We start from the raw sequence: 22602 nt of genomic DNA, 5'->3' as shown, positions 1-22602 counted from the left end.
CCACATTCTCCCAGTATCTGACAGCTTCACCACCAAGTAAAGGACAGGACAAGAGGCTCAGAGGGACTGACCGGTTGGCTGGACGTTGACCACAGCTCCCTCGGAACGCTTTCGGGTCATAGCATACCACGACCCATCTGGATCCTGGATCCACTCGGCGGCCTCGCAGTAGAACTCGCCCTGGTCAGAAGGCTGCAGGTGGAAGATGGTGAGGCGGAAGGTGGTCCTCCCCAGCTTGTCCAGCCGCACCTCCCCCAGGCTCTGCCTCTGGGCATATTCGCTGCCGGAGTGAAGCATGAAATCTCGGCTCAGGGAGATGACCTCCACGGGCTTCTCGCCAACTTTCTGCCGGAGCCAGGCCACAGACAGGTGGCTGTGCTGAACGGTCTCCGAGGCCACCTCACAAGTGAGCTCCAGCGGGTCCTGCTCCACTCTGTGCAGAGTCTGGGGCATGGCAGTGGTCTGCAGGGAGTCTGGGATCACTGCAACACAGAAATGTCCTGAGAGTGCAGTCACAAAGCCACAGAATCTGAGACTCCTGGGGCTAAGCTCCCATTCCACGCAGGCGTCACTGCACTGCATCCCTAACAGTCATCCTTGAACCATTGATTCAAGGCCACAGACAGCCCCAAATGCACATAAACAGAAAGTTTTCTGTTTGGATTTGGAAATGCATTATTTTGGTGCTTACATTTACCTGTCTGGTATTTTAATAACACCTGGATAAAACATGGGGTGTATTTCATATTACATAATAAATGAACTCCCTGAAAATACTGTCTTTAAACAATTGTCTTATAGGTCAAGTAACATTTGTTGTTGATTCTGGCACTGCTTTGAGATACTTTAACTTCACTTCTGACTGATCCTCTAATGGAAATGCCTCCTGGAACTTTTAGTTTTACATTTCTATACAACATCCTTTCTTTCCTTCCCACACCCCCATCCTGTAACTTACTTCAGCAGTGCAGCCCTACGAAGATGATTTTTTTAAAAAACCATTTTTGGTAGAAAAAATAATCACCATACTCTATTTTTGGTAGGTTCAATTTTCACGTAATTCATCGATCAAAGGGGTCCTCACTGGAAGGACGTCACAGTCTGGAGAGATTCAGGCAAGAGAAGAGATTTTCTCTGTGATCCCTTGGTTAGAATCATACCCTGATCCTTGCTTGCACCTTTCTGGAGATTAAATAGCACCACCTCTCTGTCTGATAAGAGTACCCTAGTCACAACTAGTATGTGTTTTCTCCCTGTTCTCATCCAAGGATTGGGTCTTACAGGTCTCCTGCTGGGAACGGCCAAGTGCGGTGGCTCACACCTATAATCCCAACATTTTGAGAGGCTGAGGGAGGCGGATCACCTGAGGTCGGGAGTTCGAGACCAGCCTGACCAACATGGAGAAACCTCGTCTCTACTAAAAATACAAAATTAGCCACATATGGTAGTGCATGCCTGTAATCCCAGCTACTCGGGAGGCTGAGGCAGGAGAATTGCTTGGACCCGGGAGGTGGAGGTTGCAGTGAGCCAAGATTGCACCATTGCACTCCAGCCTAGGCAACAAGAACGAAACTCCATCACACACACACACACACACACACACACACACACACACACACACACACCACACACACACACACACACACACACACACACACACACACACACACACAAGAAAAAAAAAGGTCTCCTGCTGGAACACAGACTAGAGAAAGGAAAAATAAACAAATGATAGTATGTGTATTAATAAAAGAACTAGCAACACCCACTGCTTAGTTGTGATAATAAAAACTGGAAATTAAGATAGGCAGACAAACAGAACAGCCTTGGTACGGTTAACCCTTTGACACTGGCAAACACTATGACCAATGGTGCCCACACTGGAAGCTCCTGCATCCCTCTTCCTCATGTTTCCTTCAGCATTAAGGAGCAACAAGGGAGACAGCCAGTTCATAGTTCCTTATGCATGGAGCCAAAGGACCTTCAATGTATGAGGTCTGAGCAAGGACCCGCAGCCACATGTGCTTTCTGCTTCAGCAGTGCCCCGTGGGTCTCAGAGCTGCCCAAAGGCCTATCCTTCCGAGAGGTTTCTCCTCTCTTCCAACTGATGTCATACGTCTCATCTTCCTTGTCATTCAGATCATCAACCACAAACGTCCTTGCCTTATATTTTCATATCCCTTTTCACCAGTTACAGGGTTAGTTAACTCACGAAATTCTTAACATCTGCATTAGACCTTTTTAAAGTTTCACCCTCAACCACCTATTATTTAGAAGTGAACACAGAAATTTAGTTTCCTTGTGCCATCTGTTGACCCCTAAAATATGTGGAGAGTTTTGGGATTTTTTTTAAAGTCAAATGCATGGCATAAAGCAAAATTACACTACTAAAGAACTGAGTCAGGCCAGACGCTGGCAACGTGAAGACAGCTTCTCCTTACCCACTAGGTTCATCTTTGCACTGTAACTCCCAAAGTATTGCTTATCGGTGCTGGGTGTGTGGCATTCATACTCCCCGGCATCCCGGGCCTGAAGATCTGTGATGTGCAATAGGGTTGAGTTCCCCTCGACTCTTTCAATGAAGATCTTCCCTCCACGGACGCGCTGGGTGTAGATGGCATAGGGGAAGGAAGAGTCCATGGTGCTGACGATCTGCACCTCTCGCTCTGGCGACGAAGGCAGGTAAATGGACCACTGGAAATTCTGCTCAGAAGGTCCCTGGTAGCCACTCACATTGCACCAGATAGTGATGTGGGAGCCCTCTGTGCGGTACAAGGGTCCTTCCTGAACGGTGACCTGCCGCTGTGCTGACACCACACCTACGAGGGAGAGAAACACACGCAACATGCTCACTTACTTCTCAGACCAAAATGCAAAGTAGGCAGCAATCTCCAAACGGTTTGTTATTTGTGTGGCATGATAATAATATAAATAGCTTACTGGCCCTTTCAAAGGCGCTCTGTGATTCATAAATATTAATTAAAACACTCTGTGGTAAAGCACTGTCCCTAATTTGCATATATGGGAATTTGATCATGCCAAGATGTGCTTTTGTTACTTATTCAACAGCTGACCCTTGGGAATTTCATTTAGCCCCTCTGTTTGTCATTTATATGGCAGTTTTATATCTATTTATTAATGCTGTGTATAAAGTTTTTAATAAAATGAGCAAGAAAAGTTGAATCCTTGGCACAAATTCAGATGAAAACAAATAAAAGCAACCATCTAGAAATCTGGCTGAAATTAAATGCTTCTTCCTTGCTCCGAGCACTGGTAGGAGGGAGTCCTGGGAGCACCTTTTTACTGGTGCTGCACCCTTCATTTTCCCATGTAGCTGCTCCCCAACACCACCCCAAGGAGCATTCCTTAGTTTCTCTTCCCTCCATAAATGGAGGCAGAGCTGAGCTCCTGCAGGCTGCTATCGTTTTAAGCTGAGCACACCCAAACACAAATGTGAAGGGCTGAAACAGATCGCTGATGCCCAGATTCCCACAAACTGACAAAGGGGGGAACTAACAGTGCCCAGCTAAACCTGTGACAAGAACAGTCAGGCTACCCTTGAGTTTCCCTCTCAGACTCCCCCGCTGACCTCCTGCCTTCTGGCTCAGATACTGTTCTCCAAGGTCACTTCTGCCTGCCTTCTCCATGTTCTTCTTAAAGTGGCATGGTGAGTTTAATTTCTCATTTCATGCCAACTCAACATTGATTGTGCCTGAGCCACTCAGAAGGTGGGAGGGGGCACACCCCTGCTTCTTCGTTTCGGCAGTGGTCACGTACTGCAGGTTGTGAAAAGCGCGGGTGAGTTATAGGCACAGCTTTGCCACCAGTTAGAGCTGGTTGTGTCATCTCAGACAACTTGCTTTTCTTCTCCAGACCTTCATCTCCTCATCTATCAAATGATTTCTAAGAAGGCTTTGGAGAGGACTAGCATGGGTTCCGATGCTGGATTTGTCACTTATTAACTGTGATCTTGGATAAGCTGCTTAACCTCTCTAAGCCTCAGTTTTCTCATCTGTAAGATGGGGATAATAATGCCTGTCTCATAGGGTTATTGAGAAGATTTAATAACATCTGTAAAGACCCTAGCACAGAGCCTAGCCCACAATCAGTCCTCAATAAAGAGCTGCTGGCTAAGACATATTTCGGCTGGAACATTCTGTGGCTCTGGATCCATAGAGGACAAGATTTGGCCAATGACTGCTTAAGGACATTTCAATGGCCCCTTGACAATGACACCATCACTGGGCTGCCCACCTCCTCCCACAGCTGCAGCCCATTCTTGTGATAGCTTCCCTTTTCCCCCACAAATGGGAATGGCGGCTGCCCCGGCTATGCCTATCTGAAGTGGATCCAGCTGGTGAACACCCGGGACAGCTCAAATACTAGTGGAGTGCAGCTCTCTGCCCAGCCCAGCGGGGGACTATGCCTCAGTGTAAGCTAATCTAATTTGCAAGATGACAGACCTCAAAATGGCCCATACAATGAAATGCCCATGGTTTGCAAAACTTTAATTCATGCAGAACCTTTCCTCACAAACAAAATCTTACACAGAACCCCATCTTGGCTTCAGCAGAATCAGGAAAAATAAAAAATTGGCAGGGGAAGGAAATAAACGGAACAAGTGGTATGTGAATTTATTTGATATATTCTGGTTGATGGCATTAATTATGATATTTAAAGTCACCATGAGGACAACTCATTAGTAATATCAGTATGTTAAAATATGGTGTATAACATTTTTACTATATGTACAGTCATGCACTGAATAACATTTCAGTCAATGAGGAAACACATGTACAACAGTGATCCTGTAAGATTATAATGGAGCATATATAGAGATCTAATATATGGCACTTAATGTTGGCATGGCAGATCAAGTAGGGGAAATGACTGATATTCAGTAACAGTGCTGGGACATTTCATTTTCCATATGAAAATATATAAATGAAAATATATATCCCATCTAGGTTTGTTGAAATACACCCTATGATGTTCACGCAAGGATGAAATTGCCTAATGACGCATTTCTTAAAACATATCCCCGTCATTAAGTGACCCATGGCTGTATACACACACACACACACACGGTGACATTTGAATCAAATGATTGCAGTATTCCTGAAACAGAACATTTTGCAAACAACTTAACTACATTCATAACATTAGGTATCCTTTGAATTGCAGTGTTCTATGACAGAGCAACTACAACCAACCCCCATCCGTCTCCTGCAAAGAAGGTTGGAGGCAGGTCAGGGTACACCAGCATCTTCAAGGACTGCTTCTCAATCCTGGACCTACACTGGAATCACCTGGGGAGCTTTAAAAAAAAAATAACAGTGCCTGGACCCCACCTGACATAACTGGTCTTAGGATTAATTAGCATTGTTTTTGAAGCTCCACAGATGATTCAAATCAGGTGTAGCAAAGCACTGTTACTTTAAAGTGTCTCTACCTACATGGTGCCAGCCAAGTGCTCAAATGAAATATCTTAAGGCTCTCACTAGCTTTAAGTTTCTCTCTTTGGTAGAGACCCAATCACTGGTTCAAGAAAGTTTCATTCTCCTCCAGTCTTCCCCAGTGCAAAAGAAAACAGCTGAGACCCATCAGATACTGGCTTTTGTGATGCAATGATGAGTTTAACCAGAATGCATCCTATTTACAGGCCTCACAAAGGCACTCGGCCAGCGGATCATGCACGTCCTCCCCACTCAAAGGTAAACAGTGTTAAGTGGCCTGAATGAGCCAGGACAGCAGGGTCAAATCAACTTGTCTAGAATGGAAGCAGGTTATAAACAATCTGGACAAATAAATAACTACTGGATTGCACTTTAACCACACACATTCAGCTGCACCTGTTTATTAAATACCTCCTTAATTTCCCTCTGCCCCACAAAGGGCTTCTGACCCCTGAAAATAATGCTTCTCAACATAAAAACAAAAATAATTGTTTCTTCTTGGCAGTTTAATTCCCCTTCCACACATCCCACCCCCCCACCCCCATTTCCCTCTAATGGTAATACCCTGCTGTGCAGACCTCTGCTGCCTCCAAAGAGACACAGGCACCCAACCCTGACCAGGGCATCCTCTGACCCACAGCCCCTCTATCTCCCCTCTCAACCTACAATAGAAGGTTCCTCCCAGGCAAGGATCATTTTTTTTAAATAACTTTTTTAACTTTAGACATTCTGTACTCTTTGCATTACTCTGCAATAAGCAAATATGACTTCTGTAACATAAAAAAAGATCAAAATGTTATATATAACTGCATGAAAAGAACTAGAAAGAAAATACTAGGTGACAGGATAGCAAGTGATTTTTATTTTTTTCTTAATATTTTACTCCTTCCCCCAGTCCTCTGCAATGAGTATGTACCAGTTTTATAACTAGAAAAAAATTTTAGCCAAAAATAAAAATAATGCATGTTTGCTATATAAAATTCACTACTATAGTATTTATATATACATACATATTTGGTCTTTGTCCCCAGTTCCTGGCACTGAGCTCTTAAACCCCTTGGAACTTCCAAAGCAATGGGAGTACCTTTTGTTATTTATAAGAAGCCCCTTTTGGCCATCCCAGAGTTTATGCTAACGAGGTGACTGAAGGTGAGCACCGAGGCAGTTTCAAGGAAGGAGCTGGCCACGCTTAGAGTTGGAGTTTTCAGCCCCACCCTTAGACCTCCAAGGACAAGAGGGGGACTGCAGATTGATCCAATCAGCATTGGTCAGTGATTTGATCAGTCATACCCATGTAATGAAATCCCATATGAAAACCCTAAATAATGGAGTTAGGAGAGCTTCTGGGTGCTGGGAGCGGCGTGCACCAGGAGAGGACATGGGCAGTCAGCACTACTCCCCTCTCAGACCTTGCCCTATGCACTAAATAGGACTGACCTATGTGACCAATAGGAAATGCACAAACGGTGGAATGTGACTTCCAGGGCTAGGTCATACAAAGACAAGCACGATGTTATGAGGACATCAAAGCAGCCATATGGGGAGGACCACATGAGGCCTCCTGCCAACAGCTAGCACTAACTTGCTAGCATGTGACTGGAAGTAGATTCTCCAGCCTCAGTCAACTCAGTCAAGCCTTCAGATAATGTCAACCCCAGGCATCTTTTTGTTGTTGTTGAGACAGGGTCTCACTCTGTCACCCAGGCTGGAGTGCAGTGGTGCAATCATAGCTCACTGCAGCCTTGACCTCCGAGGCTCAAGTGATCCTCCCACATCAGCCTCCACCGTGGGACCACCAGCACTCACCACCATGCCTGGCTAACTTTTTTATTTCTTATAGAGACGGGATGATATGGTTGGGGTCTGTGTGCCCACCCAAATCTCACGTTCAATTATAATCCCCAATGTTAGAGGTGGGGCCTGGTGGGAGGTGACTGGATCACAGGAATGGATCTTTCATGAATGATTTAGCATCACCCTTTTGGTGCTGTGCTCGTTAGAGTTCTCACAGTTTCTAATTGTTTAAAAGTGAGTGGCACCTTCCCCCTCTCTCTCTTGCTCCTGCTTTGGCCATGTAAGGCATGCCTGCTTCCCCTTCACCTTCCGCCATGATTGAAAGTTTCCTGTGGTTGCCCCAGAAGCCGAGCAGATGCCAGCATTATGCTCCCTGAACAACCTGTGGAACTGTGAGACAATTAAACCTCCTTTCTTTATAAATTCTCCAGTCTCATGTATTTATAGCAATGTGAGAACTGACTAATACATAGGGTCTCACTGTGTTGCCCAGGCTGGTCTCAAACTCCTGGGCTCAAGTAATCCTCCTGGCTTTGCTTCCCAGAGTGCAGGAATTACAGGCATGAGCCACTGAACCTGCCCCTTTCCCCTCAACAACATCTTGACTGCAACCTCCTGGGAGACTCCGAGTCAGAAGTATCCAGTTAAGATGTTACTGACTTTGTGAACCACAGAAACTGTGAGATAATAAACATCTATTGTTCCTTTAAGCCTTAAGTTTGGGGATTTTTTTTTTTACACCAATATATAACTAATGTAGACACCTGCAGTCCCTAAGATTGAATGCAAAATTGTGTTACATACACATGAGTGTGTTCTTCTGGGAAAAGAGTCCATAAACTCCAAAAGATTCTCAAAAGAATTCAAGACCCAAAAAGATTAAGAAACATTGCATTCAATAAATTGTCAATGAGCAAGGTCCTGTCCTTTTAGATTGGGTTTTGAAATCACCTATCCCACAAATACGGGACACCACTTAACTAGTTTTTCAAGATATTTCTTGTTCAAAGATGCTCCCACTTTTTCTTTGTGCTCAAGTCCTAGATAAACCTGGCTGGGGCAGGAGGTATGATTCAGGAGTTAGTGAGCAGGGAGGGGTCACACTATGCCTGGGAAAGCCAGCTTCTCATGCAATTTTTGGAAAATGTCTTGGCTCAGAAACCTACCTCTCTAGGCACAGGATCCAACTTATACGTTCAAGATGCGTGACTGAGCATGTGAAAGTGTCAGAGGGATCGACCTCACCATTTTACATCTACTCTTCCAGTTGTGGCCCCTACAAACATCAAAGCTCATTCAGCACCATGCTCCTCCAAATTCTGCATGTGACTCAGCCACACTAGTATCTTTCTTCATCTATAAGATGAAAGTAATACAATGCACCATGTAGCAAACTCACAGGAGACCCTAGAGATCAAATAATACTGTGAAAGCCACCAAATGAATATTTTAAAATTTTATCTCATTTCTGCCAAGGTGAGATATCAATCTAAAAACAGGATAAATCTTTGTAACTCCAAGAACATTAAAAAGAACATTAAGTTTGGGTTAAAAATGCAAAACTGCATATGCGTAAAATTACGTTTTAAAAAAAAAAAAATCCTACACCTACAAAAACAACCAAACAAAACATTGATGATACTGGGCTGAATCACTGAATGGTGAGAATATGAGTGATTTTCTCCTCTCCTATTTTTCGCAATACCTTTTCTCTATTATCTCCTTTTTAAAATAAGCAAGTATACATTGTTTCTAAACTGAAGATAAATGTTGCTCTGCATACATCATCTCATTTAATCCTCACAACAGTGAATGGGGTCGATTTCATTATAGCCACATTTACCAGACAAGGAAATGGTTTTCAAGGTTAAGTCAACTTCTCATGACACAGAATGTGACTAAGAGTTTTCTTATTCCATGGCTCACACTGAATGTGCTCTGTGAATATCAGTGAGAAGTAATAAAGCACTGACTGGATCTTCTTGCCCACCTGGTCCTAAAAGAAATAATGGGGAACTTATGCAGTCCCAAGTTAACAATGGGAAGTGAATTGAGCTGCCACAGCATACTGAATAAGTGGAGTCCAGGCCAACTAAGTGCTTCATGGAACTTAAAGGCTCCAGAGAGAGAGCAATCAGGAAGGCCACTTCCACAGGCACATCGGTGACAACTTCTGGGGATTCTTACCTGTCAGCCTTCAGCCAAGGAAGGACAGGAAGTGGCTTGGACTAAAAGATCCTTTGTTTGACCTCTTTCCAGATCAGATCACAGGAAAACACAACACTTGAACCTTTCCAATAAGGACAGCCAGCACTTACTGAGCCCCAGCCAGGTAACTGACACTGTTTCAAGTACTCTGCTTGTATAACCAGCTTTAACCTTGCAACAGTCCTCTGAGGTAAATACTCCTAGTGACCTCACTTTACAGATGCAGAACCTGAGGCAAGGAGTTAGGGAGTAAATGAAGCTGGCTAAAGACACTTGCAATGGCCAGGCACGGTGGCTCACGCCTGTAATCCCAGCACTTTGGGAGGCCAAGGCAGATGGATCACTTGAGGTTAGGGGTTCAAGACCAGTCTGGCCAACATGGTGAATCCCCAGCTCTACTAAAAATACAAAAATTAGCCGGGTGTGATGGCACACGCCTGTAATCCCAGCTACTCAGGAGGCTGAGGCAGGAGAATTGCTTGAACCTGGGAGATGGAGGTTGCAGCAAGCCGAGATCGCACCACTGCACTCCAGCCCACTCGGTCAATGTCACTGCCATCAAGGGACAGTCTAACCAAGGTCCAGATGGCACAAGTGGAGCCATAAAACCAGGACAGCTCGAGGTTCAGCTTCCCAAGACCACAGGCGCAAGGACCTTATCTGGATCCATACTTTCATCAAAAATGTCCCTTGAGGCCAGGCACAGTGGCTCATGCCTATAATCCCAGCACTCTGGGAGGGGGAGGCAGGTGGATCACCTGAGGTCAGGAGTTCAAGACCAGCCTGGCCAATATGGTGAAACCCTGTCCCTACTGAAAATACAAAAATTTAGCCCAGCATGGTGATGTGCACCTGTAATCCCAGCTGCTCCAGAGGCTGAGGCAGGAGAATCGCTTGAACCCAGCAGGTGGAGGTTGCAGTGAGCCAAAATCATGTCATTGCACTGTGGCCTGGGCAACAGAGCAAGACTCCATCTAAAAAAAAAAAAAAAAGTCCCTTGAGGATCCCTTGAGCCTGAGAGGCTGAGGCTGCCGTGAACAACAATTGTGCCACTGCACTCCAGCCTGGGTGACAGAGCGAGATCCTGTCTCAAAAAAAAAAAAAAAAAAAATGGCTCTTGAAACAGCCATCAACTCCCATGTGATAAATGCACTGCCACAATCCAGCAGCAAACCTAAAGTTCGGAGTGAATTCCTAAGTCTTTGCCTTCACTGACTTCCCACAGCACGGGCAGTAGCTGTGAGACCTTGGGCTGGTTACTTAACCTCTCTGCACCTCAGTTTCCTCATCTGTAAAGTGGTATAATCGTCACAGTGTTATGGAAAGATTAAATGAGTTGCTACATTTAAAACTTAATTCCTGGCACACAATAAGTGCTCAATAAATGTTTAGCCACTAGTTGCAGTAGTAGCAATAGTAGTGATATTAACTCTAACTGTGGAACTAATTTCTCCCACACACCGTGACAGGTTGTATTCTCCAGACACAGCAGTAACAATATCTCCTTCCCACATGCTCTTTTGCAATGTGACCACACCACACACTCCCATCAAGAGGTGGAGTTTGGAATAATTCCCTTCTCTTTGGATCTGGGCAGGAAGTCACTGTGTGACTTCCAATCCTAGGTCATGAAAAGTGATGTAGCTTCCATTTCACTCAGGGTGCCCTGAACCACCACATAAGAAAGCCAACGGTCCTGAGGCCATGCTGTGAGGGGGCCCAAGGCACATGGAGAGGCCCTGGGCAGGTGCTCCGGTCCAGAGCTGGCTCCAGCCAGGTCCACCTGCCACCATGTGAGTGAATGAGCCAGTCACCACCCAGCTCCACCTGCCACCATGTGAGTGAACAAGCCTCCACTGTGACCTGACCCCAGCCTTGGAACTTCCAGCCATGCCTGCTGTGCCTCTACCCTCCAAAATTCTCGACCCACAGATTGTGTGAGCATAACAAAATTGTTGTTTTAAGCCACTGAGGTTTGGAAACATTTGTTACATAGAAAGGTAACAAGAACATATGCTATAGCTTCAATCAACATTTTTTTCAGTACCTATTATGACAGATACTAGGACAGAAACTGTGAGGGAGAGATTAGTAAGACGTAGTTGACAAGTTGTCCTAAGCTGACGATCCTAAAATAAATACACATAACTAATCATTTTAATGGTATATGATAGCAGTGAGGTGCAAAGTGCAAGGTTAAGCCCTTTCAGAAAGTGAAAGCATTCAAAAAGCCTTCAAAAAAGTAGTGACATCTGAATTGGGTCCCAAAGCGCAAGGGAAATATATACCACATGAAAACACTGCAGTGCGTTCCAAGATTAGCAAGAAGTTTGCAGAGGTCGTTTTGTCACATGACTGGAGGGCACATCAGTGCCAGGCAGAAAAGGGCACCGAAAGGCACATTAATAAAGTCAAACACCTCCTCTGGGACAGGGGAAGTTGAGAAAGAGCCTAACAGAGGTAAGTAAGAAGATGGATCAGATTTACGCTTTCGAATTATCACTCTGGTGGCAGGTGGAGAACAGAGCAGAGGGCAGGACTGGAAGCAGACAGACCAAATTCACAGTCAAATGCGACAAGATGAGGAGGGCCTGGCCTGGTTTTAAATCCAAGGACAAAAATATCATTCATTCACTCTTTCATTCTTTCTCTTATCTGAATCCCCAGTGGTACCTAAAATAGAGCTGGTCTAAAGATGATGATTAACGAATGTTAAATTATTGATACTACTTCTAAGAAGATGTAACTGCCAGCTACAGAACCAGCCAAAAGGACTGCAAACCCACTAATTCATTTCATCCCAACCTGACTGATCTCTCTGGTGTCTGCGCTGCTGTGTCACTAGACTGCCTGATTGTCCTAGGTTGAGGCATTTAGCTACTGAGCCCCAGGGATGGGTGGCTGCTTCTAAGCTGCTGCCTAATTCCCTCATTACTAAATGTTGAAGCTGCTTCCTTAGAGGACTGCTAAACCATAACTCAAAAATGTTTTAAACATGCTACTATTTACTTAGATTAGAATATTTACTTAAATGTTTTAAAAATTACAGTATTTTAAGTATTTTACCTCTTCTGACTACTACCTCTAACGCTGCTTCCCCTCATTTTTCCAGAGATTAGCACTACTATGATTTAAGGATAGAGCTCTCCAGACTTAAAAAAAAATGCTTTTATATCCAGATATATGTAACCACTGAAAAATATACATTATTTTTCAGCATTTTTTACATAAACATTATCATCCCTTTCATTGAGTTATGTTCCTCAGTTTTCCTCCTCAAAGTTTTTGAGATCAAATATAGTTCCCATTTTTCCTCTTTATATAGCTGCACAGTATTCCATCATAGGATTACATCGCATTTTATTTATTCCAATATTAGTGAATATTTCGGTTATACTTTTTTTTCTATAACCAACAAGCCCATGCCTTCTGCTGCTTATCCTTTCCCCACCCGAATTTGTACAATCCCCAGCTTCTCTTATCCATGACCATTGAAACCCCAGGGAAGACCTTATCACTTTCAGGATGTCCATGGCTCTTTCACCCCATGCCATGCTTACAAACCAGGAAAGCCCAAAAGACCCCACTTCCTGCCCTTCTATTCTGCTCCTCCTCTCCTATCGCTCATTTCTTTGCCTCCATCCTCCACTCCTCCCAGAAAAGATAGGGATAGCACCTGAGTCCTGCCACCCTCTCACCTGCATTCCCCCTCACTCTCATGTGAAGGACAGCACAGAAGCAGCATCCAAAAAGAAAGGCAGCGAGGGAGGCCTGCAGCCCACCCTAGGCCAGCCATGCCCACAGCCACAGGAATAGACGCTTTTTTCAGCCCCATCTAGATTCAAGACAGCATCTAATAGCAATGCTTATAAGTAAATATAAGTGCTAGTATTTGCCTTCTATTTTCTAGAGGGAAAAAAAATTAAAAGGCAAGATCAGATTACTTGCCTGTAAATGTTCTCCCTGTAATTACTCTGACCGCTCTTTCTTTCCGTCCGGTTTTGGAGATAACGGAAATAGGCTGAGTGTTGGGCTTTTTTTTTTTTTTTAAAGAGGGCAGCTTCGTGGCAACACTCCCTCTGAGAAGTCCAGAGGCTCAGTGAACCGCAGCTTAGAGTGAGTTCCAGTAAAAGGACTATCACTCAAACCAGTAAGTGCCTCAATCCTTCTCACAGCATACATTTCACAGCAATTACTGTTGCTATTATTTTACGCTTCACTTCTGGACCTAGGATACCCCAGTTTATCCAGACTCTCAGTCTGGTCCCCAGATTTTCAGTCTGGGAGAAAGGTGTCTGCTGGATTTCAAACAGTCCCTCTTACTGGCTGCCACCACCACCCTCTCCTAAAGAGGACTGGAGTAACTCTTCCACAGCTCCTGCCACACTCAGCACTGCCTGCACCTCCTCCTGGAGCTGGCAGGGCCCCAGCTGTGCACCCCTCAATGCTCTCACAGCTTCAGGAAGAGGACTGCTAAGCCCAGGGCCCTGCTGACAACATGCCGGGAGCACATCTGCAGGCAGCATCAGGATGTCAGCTACCAGGCAGCAGAGGGATGCGGGGCGCCAACAGCAAAAGCACTTGGAGGGGCTTTTTCAAGTGGCATCAGAACTAGACCTGGATACAAAGGGGTGGCCCTGGCTTCAGGAAGCCCATGATAAGTCAGTCTGCTGTGTCCTTCAACACAGTGTCCCCACCTTCTGTCTCCCAACTCTAGGCCATGGAGACACAAAACTAGAAAATGGGGCTGCCTCGCTAGGAATGCCCAGGCTGTGAATCGGGGTCTCCAAAGGAACCTCAGAGCCGTGTCCTACTCAGAGCAGCTCCTCCAGCTCTTCACCCTGGAAAGCACTCCGGTACAAAACAGGAATATTCCTCTTCTCCTGACTCTGCCCAAGGCACTGCTGTGACCCTCTCGGCAGTGGAAGCACTAGCCAATGTGCCATCCTCTTGGATGTTAGCTGGATAATCGCAATAAGCAGAGCCCCAACAACTAGCTCCAGTATGTGGGGAGAAGTGGGGAGGATGGAGAAAGGATATAAAAAGACACTGTGGGATTTCAGGGCAACCCATGAGTGAGGATCACAGCATGGTTATGCCTTGCAAGGACCAGAACTGGAAAACCTTTGTGACTTAGACCACCCTCCTCAGGACAGCTCCCGCCACTCTTCAGGGACAAAGTTCCTTTACTCAGCCATAGTTTCTCTGCTCCAAATACTCAGCTTACACATGCCTGTTGCTGCTGCTCTCATCACTGTGGTTCTCAGCGCAAATTGCCCAGAAAGCAATCTGACTGGCTGGGAGACTTTTTTTTTTTTTAACCAGGCCCCCAAAGTTGTAGATTTTGAGGTCATTTACAATATGCATTTCCCCAACACACTCAGATCTAGGTGGACTTGACCAGATGGACATCTGTATTCCATTACCCAGCATATAACCAGTTTGGGCAACAGGGACTGTGAAGGGCCCCCAAACCGTCCGCACCAAGAGTGTGGGTGGCAGGCACCCTGAAATATGTCTAGCATACTCATAAAGCATGGACATCTACAGACAACTAAAAATAAACAGTGAGAGCACTGACACTGCTTCTGGGGGTTTTCCCAAGCACCTGTTACGTATGATAACAATGGATGGCCACTCCTTCTCCCTCAGCTTTGACTTTCGTTGCTGGTGGTTCAGGCTCCTGTGCTTGGCTCTCATCGGTGGGTAGCCCTCAATTGGACATTTTCCCTATTCAATTCAAGGACCATGCTCTTGAGCATAACTATGACCAGGCAGTAGGCAGTGGGCCCTGCTCATTCTTTCTAGGGAGGCACAGACAAGCCAGCATCACAGATGCAAAAAACAGAACCGTGGAGGTAGAGACTAATTCTTCAGCAGCCCAGAGAAGAGAACTGGGAAATAGGGCCCTTGCAGATGCATAAGACCATGCTGGAGAGTTCAGGGACTTCCAAAAGAAGGTACAAGAATGAGCACTATACCATAGGGGGGTGGGTCACAAAAGCAGGAAAAGGTCCCCAAACAAAGAATCCATCGGTCAATTACAGCACTCTCCCCATGTGGTGAAATAGTATGCAACCATTTAAAAACTGCAGAGAACAATATTTATGAACACCTAAAAATGCTGAAAGCACACTACTAAGTAAAAGGGGAGAAAGGCTATAAAAGGACTTGAAAGTATTTTCGTAAAGATAAACACCACACACACCCACACACCTCTATATATGTGTGGAAAAAGGACTGGGCTAGTATATTTAAAAAACGCTAAAGGGAGGTGGGGTACTAAGGGACTGTTTTTTCCTTGCACTTTGTGTTTTCTAAGTATTCTATAGTCTGAATGAATTAGCTTCATAATTAGGACCAACAGTCATAAGCAATTTCGCATAAAACCCAAAAAAAAGAAGTCAGAGAGGGGTGAATATTTTGGTACAGAATATTTTGGTACAGATGAATTCAGGTTGTGTAAGTGGAGGGGAGGGGGGTGGCCAAGGAGCCTGGAGTGGGGGAGGGGGCTGATGTGAAATAGGGAATGGGTGGAGAGAGAAATGATTGCAAAATTGGCTGGAGCCAGCCTGGTCAGGTCAACTTTGCAGGTGTGTGAAGTGTCAAATGGTTAATCAGTTGCCCTCTATTTGAGCTACTTAATGCACAAGGGCCTGGTTGAACAGGTTTGACCTCATTTACTTTTTCTTAAAGCTGTTTAGCCACTTTCCTAAAAACTCCTATTTTCTAAGTTATTAAACTTTCCATTCCATGTTGATCCCTTCCGAGCCCTCTAACGCATCTCTTCTCTTGCTTCTTCCAATTGGATGCCTTCATGAGGCATTAACAGATACTGTGAGCCCTGATGAAAATCATCCTTTCAGGGTACAAGGAAGGCACCTGAATGGTTTGAGGAATCTTGAGAAAGCAGAAGTTTAGGCATTAACATGCAGGCTGTCGCTGACTTACACAGAGCCAAGGACGTGACATACAGCACGGGGCCGTTTCTAAATCCCCACTGAGGGCAAGGGTCCTGGAGGGAATGGGATTTGGAACAAGATTTGGGCTTTGAACATTCGCTACAGGCTCTGACAAAGCAGTGATGGTTCAAAAGCCTCTGCCCCCTGGTGGCAAGCCCTGCCCAGATGCTGTTAAGGGGCTCTCCAGGCACGCCCTCCTAATTAGGGGCAAGATCAGAGAAGCCTCTTTAGAAGAAGACAAAAGGCACAATGAGATGCAGTCTCCTGAAGTAGAGGCTTTCTCTCTGGTTATCACCTGAAACAGGAAATAAGGACAGAGTACCTGCTCAATTCCAGGCACTAGCCAAATCTGCAGCAAACTAGTATTTCCACAGGTATCTTCTTACTTTAATCTCACAGCCACCCTGTGAGGGAAGTGTACGTTCCCCATTTTACTGATGAGATGGGCAAACTGAGGCTCGGAGAAATTGTCAGTGGGATACAGAGTTGGCATCCAAACCCACAATCTCTGACTCTAAGCTTCTGTTTCATTCATTCCACAAATATATACGGTGTCTCCTCTTTGCTGGACACTGTACTGGGCTGATGAGCTACAAGACCCAATCTTTACAGTCTAGTAGGCAGAGATAGATAAGTAAACAGAGGGGGAAAAGCGTGGCACTGTGAAAGATGCACTGAGGACACAGAGCAAGGTGTTCCACGGGCGTCAGGAAAGGCTTCACACAAGAGAGGTTGCTTGTGCCCAGTTTTAATTAGGATGAGTAGGTATTTCTGCTAGATCGTGGTGGGGTGGGGAGGACATGACATAGGACCTCAGCAGAGAGCAGCTCGAATCTATGCAGAGCTGCATGAGGAGCCGGAGGTCCAGAGTACTGCAGCAGTTTGACGCTGATGGGTGGTAGGGTCCATGAAAGTAGAGGAAGACCAAGAGGAAGCAGCAGACAGGGGCCAGGCCAGGGCAGGGATAGGGTACTCTACTAAAGAGCATGGGCTTTGAACTATGAGCAGTGGAGAGCCACTGGGGGTGTAAATAAGGAAACAGATGTTCCAAATCCTGCCTTGGGAAGATTGTTCTGGCAGGAGTGATGGGAAAGGGGCCCTGGCAGAAGATTCCTTCATGGTCCTGCGGTGATCCAGGTGAGAGCTGCTGAGGACCCTAACCAAATCAGATCACTGGACCTCCACTGGGAGTGAAAGGGGGTGGTCTGGCCAGAGAGATAGTAAAGAGATGTAGTTAACGGGCAAGAGAATGTGGGGATATCCAGGTAGCTGTCCACAATTCCCAGGTCTTAGGCAGCTGCTGGGGAGAAGTTGATGAGGTCATCACTGGACAGAGAATCTATTCCCTGGACCCAACCAACTCTCTAGACCATCCTGCCACGTGCCTCTAAGAAGTGATCTTCCCTAGCCAGCCCACAGGAGGACATAGGGAGCAAAGGTCAACAGTCACTCAGCTGATGGATGGCAAGCATTCAGATGGGAGGTGCCTCCACAGGCCATGATAACCCATGGATCGATTTGAGAAAGATGCCAGAAAACAGTTAATTCAAGGCCACTTTAAAATACCTGGCATTCAATCCTCCTCAATGTCTCCATCAACTGCAGACCCTATAACTCCCAAATGAGCTCCACTCGCCACAAAGGTCAAGGCACAGAAAAGGTCACTGAAAGCAGAGCCTATTCCTGAAAAGCAAAAGACTCCAAACTTCCACAACTCAACCAGTGAAGGGCTGGGGAAGATTGACAAGTTCACTAAGAAATGAGAGGAAGCACAAACAAGATGTTCAAATTAGAAAAGGATTCCATTAATGAGGTCTCTGATGATATAGTTGTGGAGGTTATCAGTTTGCCAGAGCTGCAGATTTAAAATACTTACATGGTAATCGAAACCAGAAAATGCTGACCATCTCCCAAAACCTCCCACCCCACCTAGTACTGATAACAGGAGTTATCAGTTGCCTTTTGTGTACAGCTAGATGAGATATGGATCTGTGGGGGGAAGAAGGGGTGGGCGTGCTAGCATCTCTCAGCTAGACTGTCATCGGATGGCGACATTCCCCAGGACTCAAGCAGCATCTTGAGAAAGCCACTTTCAATATAACTATGGAACAGCTAACCACACAACACAGCATACTGAATGAGGAGCCTCGCAGGCGGAGAAGAAAGCAAACCTGGAAGGCAACAAATGGACACGTGCATGCTGAAGGACTCGTGTTTAATTCCTCCCAGTAATCCTTTTTCAGGCATGTATTTTTGCCTCCTCAAACTTAAGAAAGACATTAAAGGAAATCCATGCTCTGGAGGGGAGAGAGGCTGTACTCATTAACTCAGAGCTCACCTCGTCTGGCAGGGTTAACTCGCCATACCTGTCTAGCCCACAGAGCCTGGCCTGGAGCATGGAGGGAGAACCACAGCCAACTCCAGAAAAATAAAAGGCTGCAGCAAGAAACAAGTGGGGCCACAGAGAGAAAGGGGTTTTGAAAAAGTTCTAAATCCCCATGGCTAGGGACAGTGACATCAGTGTGTTTACCAAGCATTTGATTACTTGCTCAGGCAAAATTCCAGAAGAGACACTGGGACCTGTGTGGGGAGTTTCTTCACTGCAGCTATCCTGCCAGGCTCATTGTCAAGTGACGAATTTTGTGGACACTTACAGAGAAAAAACAGCTTCAAATGCTATAGATCAATGCCGCATGCTGCAGAGACACAGTCTTTCAGTTCTGTGAGCTGTATTTGGGCATTACGCAGAGTTCAGCTGCCATCTGTCCCTTTGAAGGCCAGCTAAGAAGTTGGTCCCAGCCTGGGCATGGTACCACTGTCCCACATTCCAGCCATTTGGGATATCCTGGGTTCAAGCATTCCCACCCATTGCTGGATCAAGCACTTCCCACCTCCTGCTCTGGGAAATCAGATCTCAGTAGGTCATCAACCATCCCAGAAAGTCCAGCAGAGGTGGTTTTGGTTTGGGGGTGTTTTTTGAGTTGGGTGGAAGAAGAGACCTTACATAATCTTTTAACTTTTTCTCTAAGGCTGAATTCCCTATAAGCAAAATTTTAAAATTTTTTTTAAAGAAGAAAAACACCTAGACAATCCTTAAAATCCCCTTTCAGCTCCAAGACTGTGTAATTCTGTGATACCAGTATTGAAAGCCCCTGCATTTCTCTAACTATATATTTCCCTATGCCAGGGAGAGGTGCATGTAAGTGAGAGAACAAAAAATTTCACAATCATGGTGACCTCTTCTCTCGGCTTTGGAGCCCCCTTCCCTCTGTCTCTGTACAGGGCAGCTTCTTCCCTCTGTCTTCTCCTGTCCTTCTTGTCTACTAAACTCTCCGCACCTTAGAACCAAAAAACAAAAATAAAAAATAAAAATTCAAAATCATGATCTTAGGGGTGAAGGAACACTGAGAAACCATAGAAAGCAAAAATGAAAAGCCAACATAGAAAAAGTCTGACTTGCATTAGAAGCAGCACTTAAAATTACAGGTTCAGAAAAAGCTTGAACAGAATCCAGGGCTGAGGTCAGCCCTGAGTCTGCAGGCTCTGCCCTCTCACAAATGTGAGTAGATGGGTCTGGAGAGGGCTGTTCATCCTATGGAAGGGCCTGTATGCCATCGAGACTAAAACCAAAGCAGGAGAAAATCAGCCTTGCTAGTGTGTACAGTCGGCATCAAAGAGGCAACAACGGTAGAGAATATTTTCTGAAAGTACACATGAAACCAGTAACAGCGATGGTCTCTGGAAGAATTAGGTCAGAAGCAGACTTAATTTGCACTGTGTACATCCTTCGGTATCCTTTTTAATTGAACACATGTGAATGCGTTACCTATTCAAAAATAAATGAGCAAAAACACATGCCATGACAAAGCAAAATAAGGAGACAATATAAAAAAGACAAGGATAATTTTAAATTTCTCCTAATAAAACGCTGTTTAAAAATCTAAGAGGAAAAAAGGGTAGTCTCCAGCTAGTGGAGAGAACAACTAAAAAACAAGAGCCACTTGTTCACATGGTCCTGGCCATCCCCACTTCTTTCCCATCCTCGCTCGTTCACATCTGCCTTGGAGCACCCACAGCAAGCCTGGCTTCGTGCCCAGAACATCGCCTGGCTTTCCTCCTGTCTCCCTGCCCACATCTCCTCAGTCACTCGCTGCCTCCTCTCTTGCTTCTCTCCCAGTTCTTAGTTTGCCCATCAAATCTCAGGTGGTACTCTCCATTCCCTGCTATGAGGGAGTTCATTTGTTCATGCAATTTCCCCACCTGAGACAAAATGTATTTCCCAAAGTTGGCTTGCAATGACATCTCCCATGCCTGCTCTGCTTACCCATGACTTTGACACTCCTTCCATCGAGAGAGGAGAACCTGTGTTTCCTCTCCTGAATCTAGGGGGGCTACAGCTCTGGTAGAAGTGACACTCTGTGACCTTAAGGCTAGGTCACAAAAAGGGAATGCAGCTTCTGCTGGCTCTCCTGGGACACACACTTGGAGCCCGAGCTGCCGTGTAAGCAATCTACCTGCTCTGAGCCCGCCACACTATAAGGAAGCCCAAGCTAGCACACAGGAGAGACGAGGAAAAGAGAATGAGATGCCAGTCTCCACTGCTCCAGCTCCCTAGTGTCCCAGCCCCAGCCACCATCTGACTGCAACCCCCTGAAAGACTGAGCCAGAATCACAAGCCCAGCCCTTCCTGATGTTGACATACAGACTTCATGAAAGAGAATAAATTAATTTTTGCTTTAAGCCACTATGATTTGGGATGATTTGTTACACAGCACTGGGTAACTGCAACACCTGCTTCTAAACAGTAGAATCCCAAATGTCTAGGCCCCATCTCTAACTTATTTCATGTTCCTATTCTCACTGATTTTTTGCCACTGAGCTTGACCAAGCCCTTGAGTCACCAATTCCAGATATTTGTTTAAACAAATTCACTGTGTCTGTCCACACTGTCTGTTCCTCCAAAACAATCCCTGTTATAGTTGGCCTTCCCCAGTTCTCTTCCTGGCATAGAGTAGTCTGTGCCCTTCTCTCATTTCTTAATATTACCCTCACCCATGGAGTGTCCCTAGATTCTGCTCATTCATAATACTTCTTCATCCACCCTAACCTCTCCCTCCTGCAGCCACAGATCGTCCACTTTTCCAGGCCTCTGCACTGGAGGCTGTATCAGCCACCTCCCAGTACATCATCCTTTCCAATGCCCTACAACACGGGGCAGAAAGGACTATTTGTTGCTGCATATCCAGGCTGTTTAAGAAAAGGCTTAAGGCAGCTTAAGCACAAAGAATGTCATCTTCAAACATGGTAATGGCATCTTCTATTTGGGACGCTGAAGTATTCCCATGATTCCAAGAATCAGATGAACATCATCTGGTTACGGGGTCTCTGGTCTCTACCAAGGCAAACTCATAAAGCATTTCAAAGCCCTTCATCTGGAAAGGCCTTTTCTCCACCCCACGCCCAGCCAATGCCCACTCATACTTTAAGGCCCAGCTCATCCGTCATCTCTGCTAGGGAACCTTCCTCAGTGCCTTATGCAGGCAACCATTCCTGCCTTGTGTTGTGTGGGTACCTTAAGTCAAATCCTTAACTCATCTTTGTGTGTCCCCTTGCATTTCAGACAGTAGGTGCCCAATAAATGTTTGTGGGATGAATCAACTGGTTATTCTCCCGGAACACCCTTTCCCAGTACACCTCCACTCGCCAGAACAACTGTCTTCCTCACAGGTGCCAGCCATCACCCCAACCACACCCTCTCAAAAGGCCTTTGCCAGTCATCAAAGCTTCCTGTCTCCTGAGAGCCGCTCCACAATCACCTTCCCAAGAAGAATTCCCCATACCGAGTCTACCATTCCTTCCCTGATCAAAGTTGCTTTCACAGGCATCTGTTCAGCTATTCACCCTTCACGGCTTGGTTTTCATGCACTCTGAGTTGGCCCTATCTCCCCTTTTCGGCCTCAAGCACGTCAAGAGGAAGGCTGGCGACAAACTTTCCCGAGCTCAAGGCAGTTTTCATGCAAACTGGTTCTTCCAGGTTCTTATGCCTGGAAGAACTGCTGCTCTCCAATAGCATGAAGCAGACAATGATGTTCTTAGCATCCAGTCTTAAAACTAGAAAAAGTATTGGCACTGCTGGATCCCCAGCTCCTAGAATGGTGTGTGGCACCTAAACAGAGCTCAAA

General features: G+C 45.6%; 1 protein-coding gene across 3 annotated transcripts in view; it reads right to left on the bottom strand.

The window, feature by feature from the left end:
• The window catches only part of IGSF3 (immunoglobulin superfamily member 3), a 92894-nt gene that overhangs the window by 39238 nt on the left and 31054 nt on the right, over nt 1–22602 (bottom strand). For all 3 annotated transcript variants that reach the window (XM_058439423.1, XM_032154884.2, XM_058439424.1), the window contains exons 3-4: nt 2442–2819; nt 72–482 (exon numbers count right to left, since the gene is read on the bottom strand). In XM_058439423.1, coding sequence (XP_058295406.1) covers nt 72–482; nt 2442–2819 — 789 coding nt within the window. The remainder of the gene's footprint in view (nt 1–71; nt 483–2441; nt 2820–22602) is intronic.

Source organism: Hylobates moloch, unplaced genomic scaffold, assembly GCF_009828535.3.
Source record: "Hylobates moloch isolate HMO894 unplaced genomic scaffold, HMol_V3 SCAFFOLD_5, whole genome shotgun sequence".
Taxonomy (NCBI): domain Eukaryota; kingdom Metazoa; phylum Chordata; class Mammalia; order Primates; family Hylobatidae; genus Hylobates; species Hylobates moloch.
This window is presented reverse-complemented; position numbering and strand designations above follow the sequence as displayed.